Below are 19,893 nucleotides of genomic sequence, written 5' to 3'. Positions count from 1 at the left end.
CAATGACTGAGCTGTGAGAGTTCCCAGAATGCCTTGGGACTGCCGCCCCCCCGCCCCAGTGACTGCCATGGTAAGGCAATGACTGTGCCCAGAGAGCGCTCCCAGAATGCCTTGGGACTGCCCCCCCCGACCCAGTGACTGCCATGGTAAGGCAATGACTGAGCCCAGAGAGCGCTCCCAGAATGCCATGGGACTGCCGCCCCCCCGCCCCAGTGACTGCCATGGTAAGGCAATGACTGAGCCCAGAGAGCGCTCCCAGAATGCCTTGGGACTGCTCCCCCGCCCCAGTGACTGCCATGGTAAGGCAATGGCTGAGCCCAGAGAGCACTCCCAGAATGCCATGGGACTGCCCCCCCCCGACCCAGTGACTGCCATGGTAAGGCAATGACTGAGCCCAGAGAGCACTCCCAGAATGCCATGGGACTGCCCCCCCCCGCCCCAGTGACTGCCATGGTAAGGCAATGACTGAGCCCAGAGAGCACTCCCAGAATGCCTTGGGACTGCCGCCCCCCCGCCCCAGTGACTGCCATGGTAAGGCAATGACTGAGCCCAGAGAGCACTCCCAGAATGCCATGGGACTGCCGCCCCCCCGCCCCAGTGACTGCCATGGTAAGGCAATGGCTGAGCCGTGAGAGTTCCCAGAATGCCATGGGACTGCAGCCCCCCCCCCCAGCGCAGTGACTGGGCAAGGCAGGGGACACCTCCCTCCCGGGGAACAGGGGGTGAAGGTGGGGACGGTGAGGGGGCCAACGGGACGCTTCCCCTTCTCTCCTGGGCAGTGCCAGAGCAGCTGGTGCTGCCCACAGCCCCAAGGCGCCAGGGCCCAGAAGGCCCCTGTGGCTCCTTGGGGGGGAGGCTGGATGGTCCCAGCATGAGCACACAGGCCCGGGGCGGAGCCTCACCCTGAGCAGAGCCGTTCCTGCAGCCCTCCCTGCCGTGCTGCACGTCCTGGGTCAGCTGGGTCCTGTGAGGAGCAAGACGGGCCGTGTCAGCAGGGGGTTGGTGGCCAAAGGCCCCAAGAGACACGCACACGCGTGCACACGCAGCCCCGCCCGCAGACACACACATGCAGCCCCGCCCGCAGTCAGTTACACACACACACACGAACACAGACTAGCTGGTCCCCAGCAGCCCAGCTCTGATCAGAGCCCAGCTAACGGTGCCATTCTGGGTGCCATTCTGGGTGCCTTGCTGCCCGGGGGCAGCAAGGGAGCCGGGGTGAGAAGTCGGGGCTTCCTGAGCACGAGGGCCAACTCTGGGAAGGGGCCACCAGTGCCCACGAGGGGCTAAGATGGCACCGCAGAACCTCCGGGCGGTGGAGCTGGCAGGGGGGTGGTTTGCTTCGTGGGCCAGGGCGTAGGGAAATCCCAATGTTTCGGCACGCGCCCCTAGCAAGAGACACCAGGATGGGGGTTCACCCTGACAGGGTGAGCCGTCCTGCCGGGCAGCGTTGGAGGAGGCTGCGGTGCCCCCATCCGCACCTGGCTCTGGGCAGTGTTTGCACATGGCAGCGATCCAGTTCCGAGTCCAGCTGGGAGGGATCCAGCATCACTCCAGCCCAGGCTGGAGCAGGGACGATGGCTGGGCCGGCAGCCTCTCTGACCTCATGGCCGTGTCTCACCCAGGCAGCAGGAGCTCGGTGGGGCAGGCCGCGCAGGGGCCGGGACCTCCCCACTGGGAGGCCTGGGGCAGCTCAGCGGATCCGTACCTGTCCGCAGCGCCGGCCAGCTCCCGGCAGCCCTCGCCGTCCCAGGTGCAGTAGGGGTCCCGGGCCAGGATGCAGTCATAGCAGGAGCCGTACCTGGCGCAGCTGGACAGGGGGAGCTGCAGGACTCCGCTGCCAGCCCCCACGTACACGCTTCTCTGCCAGGCAAAGAGCGGAGACCCCGGTGTTACGCGCCGGCAGAAACTCGATCACATTAAGGTGGGAACGCACCGTCCCTCAGGGCATTGTAAGACACACCTGAACCGAGACCTAAGAGGATCTGCCCAGAAACGAGCCCCAGCCGGGCAGCAGCTCCGCTGGGCACTGTGTAGAGCGCGAGAAGACATCCAGGCCGGGAACAGGCGGCACAGAGAGAGGCAGAGACAAGCCGTGAGGAAGCCCAGTGGCCGCCTTTGGGCACAGCGGGACCCTGGGAAAGCTCCGGAGAGTTTTGGGGTCTGTTGGCTACAGAGGCTGGAAGCTGGGAAATGCCCCTTCATTCCCGGTTCTGCCCGCGTGCGGCACGGCAGGACGCGTGACCCTCCTTGTAAATAAACAGGAGTGCAGCAAACGATGCCGCCAGCTGGGATGTCCCCAGAGCCTGCGCTTTGACCAGCCGCTCGGGCTGAGAAGGGGCCACGCCGGCTTGGCGCGCCCCGGTGCCCCATCAGGCAGGCTGGGTGGCAGCATGGCTGGGAGGGGGCCGAGGTGAGCTGGGGTCTCAGGACAAAGTCAGTAACACAATCGCCCCTGGTCGGCGACCTCCAGGGGCCGAAGGGAGACAGGGCGCTGCTCTCGTCCCCTGGGTCCCGCCCCAGGCCACGCCATGGCAAGGGCTGGGTGGGAGCTCAGACAGAAGGACAGACTCTCACGGCCCTGTTAAAGCCACCTGGGAAACCCGGAGCAGAGCACGGAGCCAGCACCTGGCCTGAGCGAAGCCACAGAGCCCCCACCCCTCCCTATCCCCCCATGCAGCCGCCCAGCCTCGCTACACAAACTACCCTGCTGGAGGCTGGGGGCCCGGACTCCTGGGTTCTCCTCCCAGCTGTGTCACTGACCTATGTGTGTCCTTGGGACGGGGCTCACCCCCCAATCGACTCACTCCCGTGGTGTTGGGGAAGCGATGGGGGCCCGGGGTTGGGTGGCACCAAAGGGATCAGTACGTTCCTGGATGCCTGGTTCCTAGGATCCGGGCTGCACCCCGTGACTGAGGAGATGGGATGGGGGTGCTACGAAGAGGGGGGTTTCCCTTCCCCCATGCAGAGACCCCAGTAACAATGGCCCTGGGGGAACAGCCCCAGGCCCTGCCCCACTGGGCTGGCGGCAGGGCCTGGCTCTGCCGTTGCTGCCTCCTCTGGCTTTCTGAGGCCTGTGCTTGGAAAGCCAGCAGGGGCACAGGGGGGCCTCCCCAGGGCCTCGGATAAGGACAGCAGGGATGGAGACCCCGAGCAGGGGGGGGGCCCAGGGATGCCCCTCTCATTCAGCAGAGCCCCCTGCCCCACGTCTGTCAGCCAGTGCCTCGCCGAGGAGGGGTTAACGTTGGGGTGTGGGGAGGTGCCCTGCCCCACAGCACAGCTCTGAGCCCCTTCCCTGGGGCAGGCAGGCTGGCAGGCAGCCGAGGGCACCCAGGCTCCGATAAGCTCTGGCATTCCAAGCTGGGGTCAGCCAGTGCCAGGCAGAAGTGAGGCCGCACCTCCGCCGTGGGCAGGGGGCCAGGCTGGCTAATCAGAGCCACCCTGCGGTGCTGGCAGCTCTCTGGGCGAGACGGGCCCCAGGGAGCGCCGGGCACCCACCGCCAGGCCTCTCTGCTCGGCCAGCTGCCCCAGAAGGAGTTTAAAGCGTGGCTGGGTGGGAGACAGGCTCCCAGAAAGGCTGCGGGGGCCCCATTCACTGCCGCCCTGCAGCACCAGGGCCTGGCAGCCTAGGTAACCATGCAAAGGCAGCTGTTTCTCCTGCCCCCGCCTGGGCAACTGTACAGAGGGGCAGCGGCTGGGTGGGAGTCAGTGGCAGACTCTGGAATAGAACTCAGGTGTCCTGGCGCCCGGCCCCGTGCTCCAGCCGGCAGAACTCCCTGCCCCTCCTTCCTTGCCCGTCTTGCCCGCCCCAATCCCCCCTCAGAGGGTGCCCCGATGCGCCACTAGATTTCAAGGGGCCTGGCTGCGGGGTGTGGCAGCCGTGGATTTCAACACGCCCATTTTGTTCTGCCTTCTACAAGCGAGAGGGCCCCTGGAGGGGCAGCGTGTCCATGGTGCCTCCCCCTCGGGGAGCCAGTTCTACTCTGTCCCTCCCGGCGGAGTCGGGGTGCAGCCCGGAGCAGCATCTCACCTGGCCTTTGGAGATCACCAGGCTTTCCACGGGCTGGGGGGTCCCGAAGACCTGCAGCTCCTCCACGATATGTACGGCAGAGCCGATCACCACCCCCTTGTGCAGCCAGCCGTCACCTGGGCAAAGGCAGAGGGGCACGGTCAGGGTGGCACCGGGCGGGAGAGTGCTGTGCCCATAGGCCAGGGCTGGGGCCGGGCAACCGCACTGCTAATTTCCCCCCTGGCCTGGGCCCCTGGCTGCTGCCCCGATGGGGGGATGGAGCTCTCTGCTACCCCCCTTCTTCTGTGGGTCCCGTCTCCGGGGGCAGCTTTCGCCCGGGCACCCCAGCCACACTGGGGTCCCCCATCCCGCTCAGCCTGGGCGAGTGACACAGGGCCCCCAGATGACACTGCCCCCCCAGCCCCTGGCCGACGCACCCGTCCCCATGAAGAGCACGTCGTACTGCTGGCCGTCCAGGGCCGGCGCCCTGTCCACCGCCAGGGCCGTGTAGAGCACATTCTTCTTCACCAGCAGGGGCTCCCCCCGCGCCGGCTTCACCTCCTCGAACATGAGTGGGTGTAGCTTGACGAAGTCCAGCACGCCGTTGGGCAGGTCCTGGGAGGAGTGGTAGCCGTCCTCGCGGGAGCGGTCGGTGATGCACTGCAGCGGAGAGGAGAGGTGGCTAGGGACGGGTAGCAGGCTGCCCGCTGGGGCAAGGCGGCCACCTCTGGGATCACCTGGGCTTGGTCTCACCTAACCAGTGCCCTGCCATTGCACGGATCTCGGTGGCACCTTGGGCGCTGCTGTTCTTTTCAGTCTGACTGTACCTGGCCTCAGCACGGGGTGAAACACCTGGTCTGTGCTTTGCGGGAGGTCAAACTAAATGATCTAATGATTCCTTCCGGCCTCAGACTCCAGGGCTTTCCTCGACACCAGGGCCAGAAGCCTCACCCCCTGCAGAGCACATGCCAGAGACCTGCCCCCAAATCCCTCCTCGAGCAGCGTTCAGACAAGCGCTCAGGCTGGATTTCCAAACCGCCAGTGACGGGGAATCCACCAGGCGCTTGGTACATTGCTCCATGGTTAGTTACTCTCACTGTCCACATTTACCCCTCGTTTCCGGTCGGAACTTCTCTAGCTTCAGATGGTGTTAGAGCTTCCTCTGCCAGACTGCGGAGCCCGTTAACCAATATTTATTCCCCACCTAGGTGCTGACAGATTGTGATCAGTCCCCCCTTCACCTGCTCTGTGTTCAGCGAGCCAGACGGAGCTCCTTGAGTCTGTCACTACAAGGCAGGTTTTAACCCTTTAACCATTCTATGGCTCTTCTCTGAGCCCCTCCAGTTGATCAACATCCTTCCTGAACTGCGGGCGCCAGACCCGGACACAGGACCCCGGCAGCGGTCGCACCAGGGCCAAATACAGAGCTAAAATAACATCTCTTCTCCTCGAGATTCCCATTTATACAGCCCCAGATTGCATTAGCCCTTTTGGCCCCAGCATCGCCCTGGGAGCTCATGTTCAGCTGATTCCCGCCCTCCCCTCCCAGCCTCCCAAAACTCAGGAAGTGGCTGGGGCGCGAGCACCAAGCCCTGCCCCCCACGCCCCGAGGAGGGAGCCATGCATGCTGGAACCGGTGGGCCTGGCCGTGAGTCAGCAGCAGAGCTGGGACCAGCATCCAGGCCTTCGTGGCCCCTCACCAATCCCTCCTGGGGATGAAGCCCGAGGGCATGTTTGCAGCCCAACAGGGGGCACTGGCGTCTCCGGGTCACTTACAAAGCCCGGCCGTGGGTCCGGCACCTCCCCGTCATAGCGGGTCCATTTGCGGGTGGTGTCCTGGTATTGCATGTAGGGGCCCTCGAAAGCCCTCTGCAGCTCAGAGATGTTGTACTGGCAGACGGCGGATGCCTCCATGCTCCTCCTAGGAGAGACAGCGAGAGGATCAGCGATCCGTGGCCGCCCCACGGGCTACACACACCTCCCTGCTCCGTCCGCCAGACGCCCCAGCCACTGACCACGCCACCCGCTCCCTCACTGAGAGCTGGGGCCTACAGAAACAGCTCCAAACACCCAGGCTTTCCTGGAGGGGGACAAGGAGCTGCTGCCCTCTCTGAAATGACAACAGGGCCATCCCACGGACCAGCAGCTGGAGACCTCAAAGTGGATCTGTTGCATAATGTCCATTTTACAGATGGGAACCCAAGGCCCAGAGGGGGAAGGGGCTTGCCCAGAGTCACACGGCAAGGCAGTGGCAGAGAACCCCAGTTTCCTGAGGCCCAGAACTGTCTCTCCAGGGAAAGGGAATGGAAAACGGAGAGACCCCCATTGCTCCATCAGGCACTGGCTGGCAAACGCCAGAGCGGCAGCTGGCATTGGCAGAGCTGTGGCAGGATGGGACGTGGGCGCAGCAGGCCCTAGGAGGGACGGGGGAATGGACAGTGCGTCCACAAACGACACAGAGCCGCTGTCCAACCCCAGCATAGGAAGCAGATGGGCGACCTCACCAATCCGGGCAGCACACAACCCTCAATCCCGACCCGCAGCCCCCGTGCTGTTCTGGTCCTGGTCTCCCAGGTGGGCTGCTCCGCAAAAGGAACCAGCAAAAGCCCAGGTGGTTCTGGTTCTGCTCCCAGCAGCTGCCTCGCTCCGGCAGTGAGGTCGCGGCACCCCCGCGCTGTTTGCCACCCCCTGCACGCAGCAGCCTGGGCAGATCAGCCCCAAAGGCACCAGAGATGAGCTCAGAGGGAACGGAGATGCTAACGGGTACACGGCAATAGCAGGGTCACTCGCCATACATCTCCTGCCTCAGCGGGGGGTGGGGGAGTGTCAGGCAGAGCCCCTGCAGGTCGGGGAAGAGCCCCCAAGTTTGGGAGCCTTAGGGCTGGCGATTTCCCAAGCGCAGGGCTCTCCAGGGAGATCCCAAGGGTGCCCCAGACCCGGCCTGCTGGAGGTGCTGAGCGCAGCAGGCCCGCAGCCCGCAGGGCATGCGCTCACCAGAGAGGAACGCTGCCCAGCCAGGCCTGGCAAGCTGGCACGTCAGCAGGAAGGGAGGTGGAGAGAAGCAGCCATTCAAGGACTCCAGGAGTCAGGACGAGCCCCAGCCACAATGTGTGCCTCAGTTTCCCCACTCTGTTAAACCTACCCTTGGAGATCCTCTGTTTAGCGGCCGTCGCATAGAGCCGAGAAAGCACAGCCCCTGGTGAGCGGTCAGCCCTCTGCACGTGGCTTGGGGGACCCCTGCTGGCTCTCACGGCCCCGCTGGCTCCTACAGCCCCTGTGCCTCCAGAGGAAATTCCTTCCCAACCCCAGACAGCTTGGCATCCACCCCCACAGTAGGGTGGAGTGAGAGGGGGCTTCTTCCTCACTGCTGGCCTGGCCCCATTCCCACCTCACAGTTGCTGACCTCACCAAGGTCTGAGCCCCGGCCCAGCGCCCTCTGCCCAGCTTACGGTACAGCTGGGAGGGTGACCGCCCAGCTCCAGGCTTGGTAGCGGGGTGGCCCTGTGATCCCCAGAGACGCTTGCCCTGGGCCGCTGCCCCTTCCTCGCCCAGTGTGCTCAGTGCAAGAAGCTGGCACTGGGGACGGGGACCTGGGGGAGACCCAGCTCAGGAGGTGGTTTCCAGGTCCCTGGTCAGCAGGAGTGGGATGGATTACTGCTTGCTGCTGCCTCGAGATGCTTCCTCCCCTCCCTGCAAAGGACCCGCTCATCTTCACCCTGCTGCCTCACTGGAGAGTGGAGCAGGGCCCCTACTAGGCCAGGTGCCTCAGCTGCTCTCCTTTTAATTTAACCCTCTCCCACCTGCATTCTTCCTGGCTACCTGCACACTCCCCCGGCAGACCCACTCCTGGGGGGTTACTGAGCCGCCTGAGTGATCATTAATGAATTTCTCTATAGAAACCATCCCCTCCCCACCGCCCAGTTGCTCTCCCTGTCCCATTATGCTATAAATAGCCACGGTCAGTGTCAGGCTTCTAGAGGCAGGCCGGGCTAATTAGCCAGGCAGCGATTCATTAGAATTCATGTCGACGTCAATAACCAACAGGAAATGCCCTTTTCCATTAAAACGGCTGTTGGAGCACGGATATGCCCAAGTGAAATCCACCCCGGCTCCTCAATAGCTCCCGTTCCTGCTAAACCTCCTGTTTAACTGGGCTGCTTTTCCACCAGATAAGGCGGAGATAGGAAGCCTGCCAGAATGGTTCGACTCCCTCCCCTGCCACCCGCGATGTAACGCACGCAGCAGCGATTAACCGCGCTGCAGGAAGCCTTCGGGCTCCGGATGGGTTCTCTGTGCCCTGTCGGTCCCCTGCTCTCCAGGTTTGCCCTCTGCACACAAACGAAGCTTTGCAAACTGGGGCCCAAACGTTTGCAACGCCCGACGTGTTTGGAACGGACGGTGAGAGCAGAAAGCCCCCTGTGGAGCAGGAGTGCCGAGCTTGGGAAATAATCCAGCAAATTCGGGAAAACACCACCTCTCTCTCTGCCGTCCCAGTGTCCTCCTGAGCTCCGGGCACTGGGTTTTCCCAGGCCTGTGCTTTCCCAGTGACACGTTTATACACTGCGTCTTGTTCGCACCGTTCGCAGGAGCAGTGCCATCATCAGCCCCGAGCCGCCCCATGCGACGGTGCGTAGGCGCGTCGCTCTGCGACGAAGAGCTTGTTCAAAGCCACACGACGGGCTTGGCTTTTCTCACGGTCCCTACATGTACGTTCCTGTGCTGCGGAGTGTGGCCAGATCTGCGCACACTGAGGTGGATCATCACTTTGGGGTGGGGCGGAGGGGGACACGCTTTGCGGGATTTGGCTATGTACAGCTCAGGTAGTCTGGTTCATTGGGTGAAATTCCTGTATCAGTGAATGCCTCAATGGGGCATGAGTAGGGTGACCACATGTTCTGTTTTTATAGGGACAGTCCCTCTTTTTGGGACTTTTTCTTATACAGGCGCCTATTACCCCCATCCCCGTTCTCGTTTTTTCACAGTTGCTATCTGGTCACCCTAGGTGTGAGTCAGCCATGGGGCCCCCTGTCTCTATAGCCACCCCTTGGTCTGGAAGAAGTGGCAGACTGAACAAAGGAAGTTGTTAACCTTACTGTCTGCGCTCTGGCAGGACAAGGATTATGCTGAAGAGCCTGCCTGAGCTGGGGGAACCAGAGCTACCCAGGTGGTTGGCCAGGAGGAGGATTTGGAGCAGTAGAATTTCCCCACGAAGGGGAAACACAGGCCCAGAGTCAATACGAATCTTTAAACCCACACAGAGTGATGGAGAGGGGAAGGGCGGTCCAGGACCCTTGCAAGGACGCTGCAAATCCTGCAGAGTGGGGAGGAAACTGAGGCAGGGGATGGCGTACGGGTGGTTTAGTAGGCTGTCTGGAGCTGCGTATATCCCGGGCTGTCTATAGGAAAGAGGGACTGGTTTGGGAACAGTTTGCACAGCCTGTGCACAGCTCTCAGAAGCGGGCGCTAGGAGGAACATCTGCCCGCCCAGAGTGCGCCGAGAGAGCCAGAGGCAGGGCCTGGCTTGGCACAGATCAGGGAGCTGAAAGCACATGGACCCGGCCCGGCAGCCTGCCTGGCCAAGCAGGGTTGTGATGGGGGAACGGGTCAGATGCTGGCAGTGGACAAAGCACAGAGCCCACTGCTGAGGGCCAGTTTCTGGAAGAACCCGCAGTGGAGGAGGACCTGTTTGGGGACTGCAAGGAGCTGTGACGTGTCCATGAGGGGAATGGCCAGAACCAGCTATTCCGACCAGGGCAGGCGCCCGTGCGGCCAGGGGCAGGGGATCAGCCATTCCATCAGCTCTCGGGGTCGCCCGCAAGGGACAAGGCGACCCTGCTGAACTGCTCCAGCCCGCGTCCCCCCAGTGGCTCCATCACCCTGCTCTGGGGACGAGCCTGTGGGCCCTGCGGGGAAAGCAGAACCCTACTCACCAGTGAGCCGACAAGGTGAACGTGGCGTAGAAGACGGTGCTGGGCCAGCTGCCCCCGTCCACGGTGTGCACGGCCTTGAGCACTTCGTAGTAGGGGATATAGCAGACCAGCCGGGCCTTCATGAAGGACGTCCATTTCCGCTGCAGGATCTTCTTCCCACCCAGGTCGCTCTGCGAAGGGAAGGGAAGGGAAGCGCTGGGAGAGGGCGAGGCTGTCACCTGGGCTGACCCCATCACAGCCTCTGAGCCCTGCGGGACTGGGGTGCTCCCAACCCCCCCCCCCTGCAGCTGCTCCGGCAGCGTCTCTTCACCTTGCACACCCGGGCCACTCTGGCCACCCTGGCCACCTGGCTCTTGTCGAAGGAGGCACTCTCCTCGGCCGCCCGCTCCATGAAGAAGTAGTAGATCTTGTCATCGTCCCCCACTGGGCTGCGCACGCTCTCCTGGACCAGCACAGAGGCCACGAACTCTGCATCTGCAAACAGCACCGGCGTCAGACGCGCCCCGCCACCGGGCGGGTGGTGGATCTGATTGGTACCTAGCTCTGCCACTGCCTGAGTCCCTTTCCCTCTGGATGTCTCAGCTTCCTTCACTCTAAATAAGGACGGATGATACCGCCCACCCCTCTGCCTGCAGGGTTATTGCAGGGCCTGACAAGAGCTTTGAGATCTGCACTTTAGTCAACTCTGTGTCTCATCCCCTCCTCACCCAGCTCTGAGCACTCCAGCTGGCCTCTGTGCCCATGCTGGTCTGCTTAGCGAACCCCCCAACTCCTAGTGATCTCGGGCACCCCGCCCGCCCAGACATGGCAAGAGGTTCAGGGTGCCCTGTCACCGGAGTGACCCAGATTCCCAAGGGCAGGTTCTTGCCAGGGTTGGCAGCGGGACGGGCTGCCACTCAACATGGGGCAAGGGTGGGAAAAGGTTTGGAGAGCGATCACCGCCAGGACACTCCCCAAAAAGAGGCGGAGGGCAAAGACTGAAGGGACAAACACGAGAAGGAGGAAGGAACTCAGCCGTATGGACAAAGCAGAGCCGCCCGCTCCGTGGCCAGTGCCGTGCCCTCCCGGGGAGTGAGCACAGAGGCGGCTTGCTAGGATCAGTGCCAAGGCTCCGAGGACGGCCCTAGGCTCCAGTGACCGTGGCACATCTTGCCACACATGCCCCCTCTGCCCTGCTCTCCGCTAACGGAGAAGGCCCCGGGCTTCTGCCCTCTCCATGGCTCAGGCCCGTTTGGCGCTCTGGGGAAGGCGGGCATAAGGAGCAGAAACCTCCCCACGTTTGTGTGAATATCTGCAGCCCCACCGAGCCACGGGCATCTTTGCCCCACTGCCAGGCCCGCCCGTCTGCCGGCCGACCTGGAGGTGGGCGAGGCGTTGCGGAAGCACACAGGAACGACCCGCCCTCGTGAGTCCGGCTGACGCCCTCGGCCCAGCTTGGGCGCGTCGGAGGGCAGTGTAAACCCCCCCCGGAGCGCACCACATTGTGCCACATGCCAGATGGGCAGCGAGGCGGTGCCGGGCTGCGGATCAAACGCACAGCCGAGATTCGGACCGCAGGACGCCCTTCAGACCCCGGGGGACGCGGGGCTGACTCAGACGGGTCTATTCTGCCCGTTTAAATGCCCCCTGGGCGATACTCTGCCCGAGGACGGCAGGGTTGGGCCCGGAGGGGGCAGCAGTGCCTTTGGCGGTGAAGGGGGGCTCAGAGCCGGCAACGGAGGGGGAGGCTCAGGTCTCTCCTGGGGGCTGGATCTTACCGTTTAGCCCGTGCACGGGGGACTCTTCCGTCTTCAGGGGCTGCTGGTGCAGGTTGCGCCTGATGTCCGGCAGGCTGCGGAACTCGTACCGCGTGGCCGTGTACAACCCGCCATCTGAGATCGGGGGTGGGGAAGGATGGGTCAGGGTCCCCCAGCTGTTTAGCCACGTGTGGCCCAACCTGCATCCCGATCCCTTAGGCCCCGGGGCGGGGGGAGGAGGGTGGAGGAAGGGGAAGCCGCGTGGCCAGGCTGGACCCACTTCGGGGACTCCTACGTAACGTGGAGCAAGTGGTGCCCGTGGACACTGCTCCCCAGCCCTGATCGCATCGGGACCTGGCTGGACCCTCGCAGAGACCCTGTCGGGGGGGAGGGCGGGGAGGAGAATTTCTCCTTCGTTAGGGCTCGGGCAGGGTTCGGGCCAGAAGGGAACTGGCATGCCATGCGGCAGGTGGGCGTTGTGGGGAGGTGACTGGCTGTGAAAGGAGAGGTGGGGAGAGGCTGGCTCCAGCCCCTGAGGGGTGCACAGAGATTTGGGTGGGGGCAGGGGGAAAACCTCCCTGGCTGCTCCAACTCACTCAGCGACAGCCCAGAACCAGATCAAGCTGCGACCTCCCCGGGGAACCCCAGGTGAGCGGCCCCACCTACCTACGATGAGGCCGGTGTAACCGCGGGTGGGGTCATACGGGCACTTCTCCTTGCCCTCCTCCAGGTGGGACGGCAGCGCGAACCTGTCGGCATCCTGCAGAGAGAGGGGAGCAAGGGGGTGAGGAGCCGCTGGGCTGGGCAGGACGGCATGAAAGCAGCACCCACAGCTCCAGGGGCCTTCATGCAGCCACGGATCAGGGACAGGTGAGGTTCCACCACGTTCCCCAGGCCGTGAGCTGGCAGGACCCCCCTCCAGGGGCAGACAACCACACCAACGTCCTGTGATGTGGGCATTTCCCGACCAGGCAAGTGGGCAGAGACTGCCCCCCACCAATGCAAATCACAGAGCCCCCAAATGGCTACGACTGTCAGCCACTGCCCATCTCGGGCCGGGCGGGAGCTGGCAGCCTGGGGATGCAGAGCTCCGGCGCTCATTGGCCTCCCCCCAGGCCATGCACGAGAGCCACCATCCCCACCCACCCTGCCAGTCTCAGGGCATGCCATGCTGTCACTGCTGGAAGCCAGCCCACCGGGATGCGCCATCGTTACCGGCGGGCTGGGGAACACGGTGGAATCAGGCGGCTACCAGGGCTTGGCTCTTCCAACCAGACGCCTAGACTAACTAACGGAGCAAGTGGTTACCAGACAGACATGGTCAGAAGCAACTGAAAACAGGGTCTTATAATGGAAGTGTCAGGCAACCTTCCACCAGCCCTGACTATTTTTATAAATTTGATACCCCTATCTATGCCCGTGTCCACAACGTCTGACATCAGCGAAGGGACCTTCAGATGAAAGCCCACACACTGGTTTAAAAAGTGCCCTCTCCTGTTTATCAAAGACCGGAGGTGAAGAACAGAAAGCCCAGAATGGACTCTTTTACTCCCTGCGCTGGGTGGGGCAGCGTGAGGTGGAGGCCTAGATCCAGCCATGTTCCTTGCGAGCCACATTTAATTTGTGACTGTCACGCGGGAGGGCCTGGGCAGGAGGTTTCGGGTTGCAGACGCTGCGAGGGGAACGCTCAAATAAAGACACTGATGCCCCTGGATTTCGTTTTTCCCCTTTACGTTTCCTGAAAACGGTTCCGCCCATCTTCACGTTTCTAAAACAGCCACAAGCTGGGACCTTGAACCAATCCAACCAGCTCCCCCGAGAAGAAAAACTCAACCCTAGGGGTTTTTCTCCTTCCCATAAAGTGACAGGCCCATAACCCTTCCAAAGAAGGGCTGGCTGGAGCGCCCCCTGCTGGCTAACAATGCCCCGCTCCCTGCGTTGAACGGGTCCATGGATCAACCATGAGGGCTGGCGGCAACTTGTTGCCAGGAGGTTATTGCCAGCCAGGAGGGAGAGCACCGAAGAGCGACAGAAGCCTGTGACGGGGCCGGAAGCACGGAGCGATGAACAAAGACGGAGGGAGCATCCAACACCCAGCAAGGGTTTCCCTCCTCGTGAATTCCCTCCCCACCAACCGTGCTTGCACTCACAATGGCCGCGCACAGCGGGTGGAAGGCGTAGGTCCCGCAGGCGTACAGGTGAGTGTCGTTCAGCCTCTGCACGAGCCGGATGTGGTTGAAGCACTCGGTCTGCAGAGAGGAAGAAAGAGCATCACGCGGGGGCCCGACTCCCGCGCCTGCAGGCCGCCCGCGCCCCCCCACACGTGCAGAGACCCTGCCGCAAATACCTTGTTGTTCTTGCCCTTCTGGAGGCAGTCGGTTTGCTTCTCCGGAGACGCCTCCCACCGGATCTGTGAAGGGGAAAGGGGTCGTTACTCACCGGCGCCTCCTGGCTGTGGAGACGATAGCTGCCCCGCAACGCCCTGGAGCGATGTCATCGAAGCTCCTAAAGAGCCGACGAGGCTGGTAAACACTAATGGCAGGTTGACCAGTGCCAGGAACAGCCCTATGCCTGGGTCCATTTATTTTCCGCGCTTCTTGACTAAAATAAAGACCTGGTTGCTATTAATCCCAGGCCGGGGGCCCGCTGAGCAGAAGAAGCACCCAACTCACCTGGAAAATGCCTTTCACAAACTGGGGTTTTAGTGCTTTGAGTTCCCTTGCCTTCCCCGCGCAAAGCAAAGGGGCAGACTGTCCGGACTGACGAGTTCACTTTGTCCCACTTATGGAATCATAGGACTGGAAGGGACCTTGAGAGGTCATCTAGCCCAGGCCCCTGCACTGAGGCAGGACTAAGTATTATCTAGGCCATCCCTGGCAGGTGTTTGTCCAACCTGCTCTTAAAAATCCCCAGTGACGGAGATTCCACAACCTCCCTAGGCAATTTATTCCGGTGCTTAACCACCCTGACAGTTAGGAAGTTTTTCCTAAGGTTCAACCTAACCCTCCCTTGCTGCAGTTTAAGCCCATTGCTTCTTGTCCTAGCCTCAGCGGTTAAGAAGAACAATTTTTCTCTCTCCTCCTTGTAACAACCTTTTATGTACTTGAAAACTGTGATCATGTCCCCTCTCAGTCGTCTATTCTCCAGCCTAAACAAACCCAGTTTTTTCAATCTTCCCTCACAGGTCATGTTTTTTAGATCTTTAATCATTTTTGTTGCTCTTCTCTGGACTTTCTCCAATTTGTCCACATCTTTCCTGCCATGTGGCGCCCAGTTGAGGCCTAATCAGCGCAGAACAGAGCAGAAGAATTACTTCTCGTGTCTTGCTTACAACGCTCCTGCTAATACAGCCCAGCGTGATGTTTGCCTTTGCAACAGCGTTACACTGCTGACTCATATTTAGCTTGTGATCCACTATGACCCCCAGATCCCTTTCCGCAGCACTCCTTCCTAGGCAGTCATTTCCCATTTTGTATGTGTGCAACTGATTGTTCCTTCCTACGTGGAGTACTTTGCATTTGTCCTGATTGAATTTCATCCTATTTACTTCAGACCATTTCTCCAGTTTGTCCAGATCATTTTGAATTTTAATCCTGTCTCCAAAGCACTTGCAACCCCTCCCAGCTTGGTATCGTCCGCACACTGAATGAGTGGACACTCTATGCCGTCATCTAAATCAAGGATGAAGATATTGAACAGAACCGGAAGGAGCTTAAATCACCCAGCTTATGCGCTGGAGAATCCACCCCAGGAGGGGGTACTGCCCTCCAATGTGAAACTCTAGTGCCCAAACCCACCACGTCCTGGGCCAGAGAAGGCATGGGCCAGAGAGGGTGCCACCATAATATACATAATAAATACATAATATGCATAATAAAACTATCGTGCAACTGGGACACTGCTGCCGTCGTGACAAAAGCCCAGGGGCTCCTCGTGGGAAAGGCTCGGAGAGACAGAGACGGGAAGCAAAAATGCCCCTCCACCGCCCAGCGACACCATCCTGCCAATGCAGCGGGGCTGGCAGAGAGACGGCCTGGCTGTCAGTAAGACCTCCGGATGGACTGGCACCTCGCGGGGGAGGGCAGAGACAAGATTCATCACCCACCTATTTGTCAGGTTGCGAAATCGCATCCGCTGCTCCCGTCAGCGGGGGTGGGGGATGTCTTAAAATTGGGACACAAAAGGCTGTGTGTGTGTCCAGGACAACAGGATCTGGAAGGACTTAATGGCTGGAAAGCCTTAACTCTATCCTGCAATGGTCTGACCTCCCAACCACCTGTGGGCACGTATCCTTAGCTGTCGGCTACCACCAGTCCTGCAGGCCCATTCTGACAGCGTCCCTCATCGGGGCCTCTGGGTTGGCACTGCAGGAGACCCTGGGCAGAGAGTGTTGGGGTAGGATGTGCCGGCTCAGTTCATCCCATCGAGCCAGCACCCTGGGGGGCGGTCCCATTGTCCCAGGCACCCAGCAGCAGCTGCAGAGTTGGAGGGGAGGGAGACAGGGGCGCTCGGCAGGTGTCAAGTTTCTTCAGGAAGGGGTGCCCAGGGGATCTGGAGAGGGGGGTGTCCAAGCATGGGCGGGGGGAGGGAAGGACTTTAGCGGCAGCATTCGGGATGGGCTGTTGGGGGAGGGGAGCAGCAGGAGCACCCGCGAGTGGGTTACAGAGGTCACGGCTTGGGGGAGGGTGCTGGGGCTTGGGGCTGCAAGGAAGGGGACACTGGACCGAGGGGCGTGAGCCAGACAGGCGGAGAAGGATCCAGGACGGGGCGAGGCGTCCAGCTTTGGGGAGACATTGAACTGGCTGCAGGGGAGCTGCCTGCCCCACTGCCTTCAGGCTATGCCTCTCCCCCCGCATCACCCCAGGCCTGCTCCCCCCGGAGCTCCCAGGAGCCGGGCTGGGCAGAAAGGTGTGGGCCTACAGGATTCAGAGCTAGGAAAGCCCGGGGCGGGGGTGCTGCCTATGCCATGAGTTTGGGGAGGAGGAGTGGACAGATTCGCAAGTGAGCGGCTGCCTTTGGCACCTGCTGGGTGGCTCTGGCCTAGCCCAGCACGGCGCACTCAGGCCGCCAGGCAATTCATGGAGGACAGTCGCAAGGCTCCCAGAGAGACGTTGGCATGCCCCCGGCTGGCCACAGACGAGCAAAAGCTGCCACAGCAGCTGGGCAACTAGCCAGAGCTCGGACCAAACCACCCCTCCACCAGAGGACAGCTCACCCTCTCCTGCCCGTCTGCCGGCGTCCCCCAGCACCATCTCTGGAGTCTCCGCCGGCTGGCCCTGCCGCACCCCGTTCCCAGCCAGAGAGCAGGCGAGCCGCTCGAACACGCAGAGCTAGCGGGTGGCTCGCCGTCTCTCGCCGCGCCGCTCTGGGTCATTTCCACAGCAGATGGAAAAGGAAACGAAGACAAAGCCACAGCAGGCAGCTGCAGGGCAGGGGTAAACCCACAGGCCTACAAAGGGGACCCGCTGCTGACGGCTCCTTCAGTTGCGGCATGGCCCAGCAGCTGGGCGGCCAGACGCCCTGCGAGGCCTGGCGTGGAGGCTGCATGGACTTCAGTGGACCGTGTTGCAATGGCAGCCCAGGAGCATGGCATGTGGGGGGGGCCAGTGGGTCCGGGGGTTAAAGGTCACTTGGGGACACATCTGGGGAGGAGCTGGGCGCCAGATGTGTTTGACCACGTGGGGTTTGGGGGTAAGGAGCTCTGCGAGATGGGCACGGATGCTGCCTGGTGCCCGTCGCCGTCCTGGCTGGATGCACTGCCCGCGGCTTTAGATGAAAGCAAAGGGCTCTTCCGCGGCACAGGGAACCAGTGCTCCACAATCCCCGCCCGCCTCAGCCGTAAGAAGCTGCCAAGGGAGACTGAACAGCGGGCAGTGGGACTAGCGGAGAGCCTGGCCAAAGCAGTGCGGCTTGCAGCGCTTCCTCCAAGTGGCTGCGCTTGGGCTGGGGACCAGCAGAGTCCACGAGGGAGGGCTGACTGCTGAGGACACGCTGCCCCCGGCTCCCTCCAGCCCCCTCCTGCACCCCAATCCCCCGCCACGCTCTGCCTGGGGCAAACAGCCTGGACTTTGGCCTGCTCCAGATTCCTAGGCTCCCTGCTGGGTGAGGGTGAACAGCCTGTGCTCTACAGCAGGTCTGGCTAGGTTACCGGGGGGCCCCATCTGGCCTTAACGCCTGTGACCCCAGACCGGGTGCTTTATAGAACCATGGGTTGGGTTGGGTTGGGTTTCAGCTGCTGGGTGCCAGGGCCCAGGGAGGAATTTGCAGGAAGGGTGTTCTCCCCAGCCCACCTTGCTCAGCGGACAACAGCCGGCATTGCCGGGGGGCTTGGCATGTACCTCAAAAGAAGAAGGTAAAGCAGCTGAGCTTTTGAGGGAGAAGCACTTGAGGGCATCAGCTGGGAGGACAGATGGACCAACCCCAATATGCAGGAGTGGTGGCAAGTCACTGAAATGGACCCGTATGCCCGCGGGGTGATGGCCCGGCCCCAGGAGGGGACGGAGACCCCGGGGAAGAACAGGAAAAGCAATCTGCACCCTGGTCAGGCAGAGGGGGTTGCTGGGAGCAAACTCACTTGGTACCAAGAACTAGCTCAGCTAAGTCAGGCAACGGAGAGATGATGGAGCCTGGTCATTGTTACTAATGACTGGAATCATGGTAGCACCAGCCGAGATCAGGGCCCCCTGGTGCTAGGCGCTGTGCATAATGAGAGAAGGTCCCTGCCCTGAAGAGCTCACCATAGACGCAGCCAGGCAAACAAGGGAAAGATTACTAGCCCTGTTTTGCAGATGGGAAACTGAGGCACAGAAGTGACTTGCCCAAGGTCACGTGGGGATCCTGAGGCAAAGCTGGGAAAAGAACCTTGATCTCCTGGGTCCCAGTCCTGTGTGTTAGCCACATGCCCATCCTCCCTCTCTCATGGACTTGAGAGTCAATTTTGCCTGCTCTGCCAAGGAACAGCCTCCTTCGGCCTCCTGGTCCTGTGGGCGGGAGTGGAGCTGCTTGCCCTGTGGTTGCTGCACCTGTAAAAGGCGTCTCCTTTGGGGCTGTCAGCCCAGAGCCGTCCACTAGCATGCAAAGCGCTTGTTCCTGCCCCAGAGAGAGGGCAGGTGCGGTGAACAATGGTCGTCACCCCAATCAACTGGACAGCAACACAGGGGGCTTTGGGAACGGCTAGGGGAACCCGACCCATTTCTGCCCTTTAAGTCCAGGCTTCAGAAACAGCCAGCACATGCCCCATTCTATCTAGTTGGCAGCCGGTATCAAGTGGAGTACCCCAAGGGTTGGTCCTGGGGCCGGTTTTGTTCAATATCTTCATAAATGATCTGGAGGATGGTGTGGATTGCACTCTCAGCAAATTTGCGGATGATACTAAACTGGGAGGAGTGGTAGATACGCTGGAGGGGAGGGATAGGATACAGAAAGACCTAGACAAATTGGAGGATTGGGCCAAAAGAAATCTGATGAGGTTCAATAAGGATAAGTGCAGGGTCCTGCACTTGGGACGGAAGAACCCAATGCACAGCTACAGACTAGGGACCGAATGGCTAGGCAGCAGTTCTGCGGAAAAGGACCTAGGGGTGACAGTGGACGAGAAGCTGGATATGAGTCAGCAGTGTGCCCTTGTTGCCAAGAAGGCCAATGGCATTTTGGGATGTATAAGTAGGGGCATAGCGAGCAGATCGAGGGACGTGATCGTTCCCCTCTATTCGACATTGGTGAGGCCTCATCTGGAGTACTGTGTCCAGTTTTGGGCCCCACACTTCAAGAAGGATGTGGATAAATTGGAGAGAGTCCAGCGAAGGGCAACAAAAATGATTAGGGGACTGGAACACATGACTTATGAGGAGAGGCTGAGGGAGCTGGGATTGTTTAGCCTGCAGAAGAGAAGAATGAGGGGGGATTTGATAGCTGCTTTCAACTACCTGAAAGGGGGTTCCAAAGAGGATGGCTCTAGACTGTTCTCAATGGTAGCAGATGACAGAACGAGGAGTAATGGTCTCAAGTTGCAGTGGGGGAGGTTTAGATTGGATATTAGGAAAAACTTTTTCACTGAGAGGGTGGTGAAACACTGGAATGCGTTACCTAGGGAGGTGGTAGAATCTCCTTCCTTAGAGGTTTTTAAGGTCAGGCTTGACAAAGCCCTGGCTGGGATGATTTAACTGGGAATTGGTCCTGCTTTGAGCAGGGGGTTGGACTAGATGACCTTCTGGGGTCC

The 19,893-nt window shown here is 61.1% G+C and overlaps 1 protein-coding gene across 9 annotated transcripts in view; it reads right to left on the bottom strand.

Annotated features, from left to right (window-relative positions):
- The window catches only part of SEMA4G (semaphorin 4G), a 108,324-nt gene that overhangs the window by 9,369 nt on the left and 79,062 nt on the right, over nucleotides 1-19,893 (bottom strand). For 8 of the 9 annotated variants that reach the window (XM_073354523.1, XM_073354520.1, XM_073354521.1 and 5 more), the window contains 11 exons: nucleotides 14,023-14,085; nucleotides 13,826-13,924; nucleotides 12,342-12,435; nucleotides 11,697-11,810; nucleotides 10,250-10,413; nucleotides 9,940-10,109; nucleotides 5,786-5,930; nucleotides 4,447-4,669; nucleotides 4,031-4,146; nucleotides 1,709-1,863; nucleotides 903-964 (listed from right to left, as the gene is read on the bottom strand). In XM_073354523.1, coding sequence (XP_073210624.1) covers nucleotides 903-964; nucleotides 1,709-1,863; nucleotides 4,031-4,146; nucleotides 4,447-4,669; nucleotides 5,786-5,930; nucleotides 9,940-10,109; nucleotides 10,250-10,413; nucleotides 11,697-11,810; nucleotides 12,342-12,435; nucleotides 13,826-13,924; nucleotides 14,023-14,085 — 1,405 coding nt within the window. Of the gene's footprint in view, nucleotides 1-902; nucleotides 965-1,708; nucleotides 1,864-4,030; nucleotides 4,147-4,446; nucleotides 4,670-5,785; nucleotides 5,931-9,939; nucleotides 10,110-10,249; nucleotides 10,414-11,696; nucleotides 11,811-12,341; nucleotides 12,436-13,825; nucleotides 13,925-14,022; nucleotides 14,086-16,890; nucleotides 17,651-19,893 lie in introns of those variants that run through there. The other variant, XM_073354528.1, reaches the window with a different exon arrangement.

The sequence above is a fragment of the Lepidochelys kempii genome, chromosome 7 (genome assembly GCF_965140265.1).
Source record: "Lepidochelys kempii isolate rLepKem1 chromosome 7, rLepKem1.hap2, whole genome shotgun sequence".
NCBI lineage: Eukaryota > Metazoa > Chordata > Testudines > Cheloniidae > Lepidochelys > Lepidochelys kempii.
This window is presented reverse-complemented; position numbering and strand designations above follow the sequence as displayed.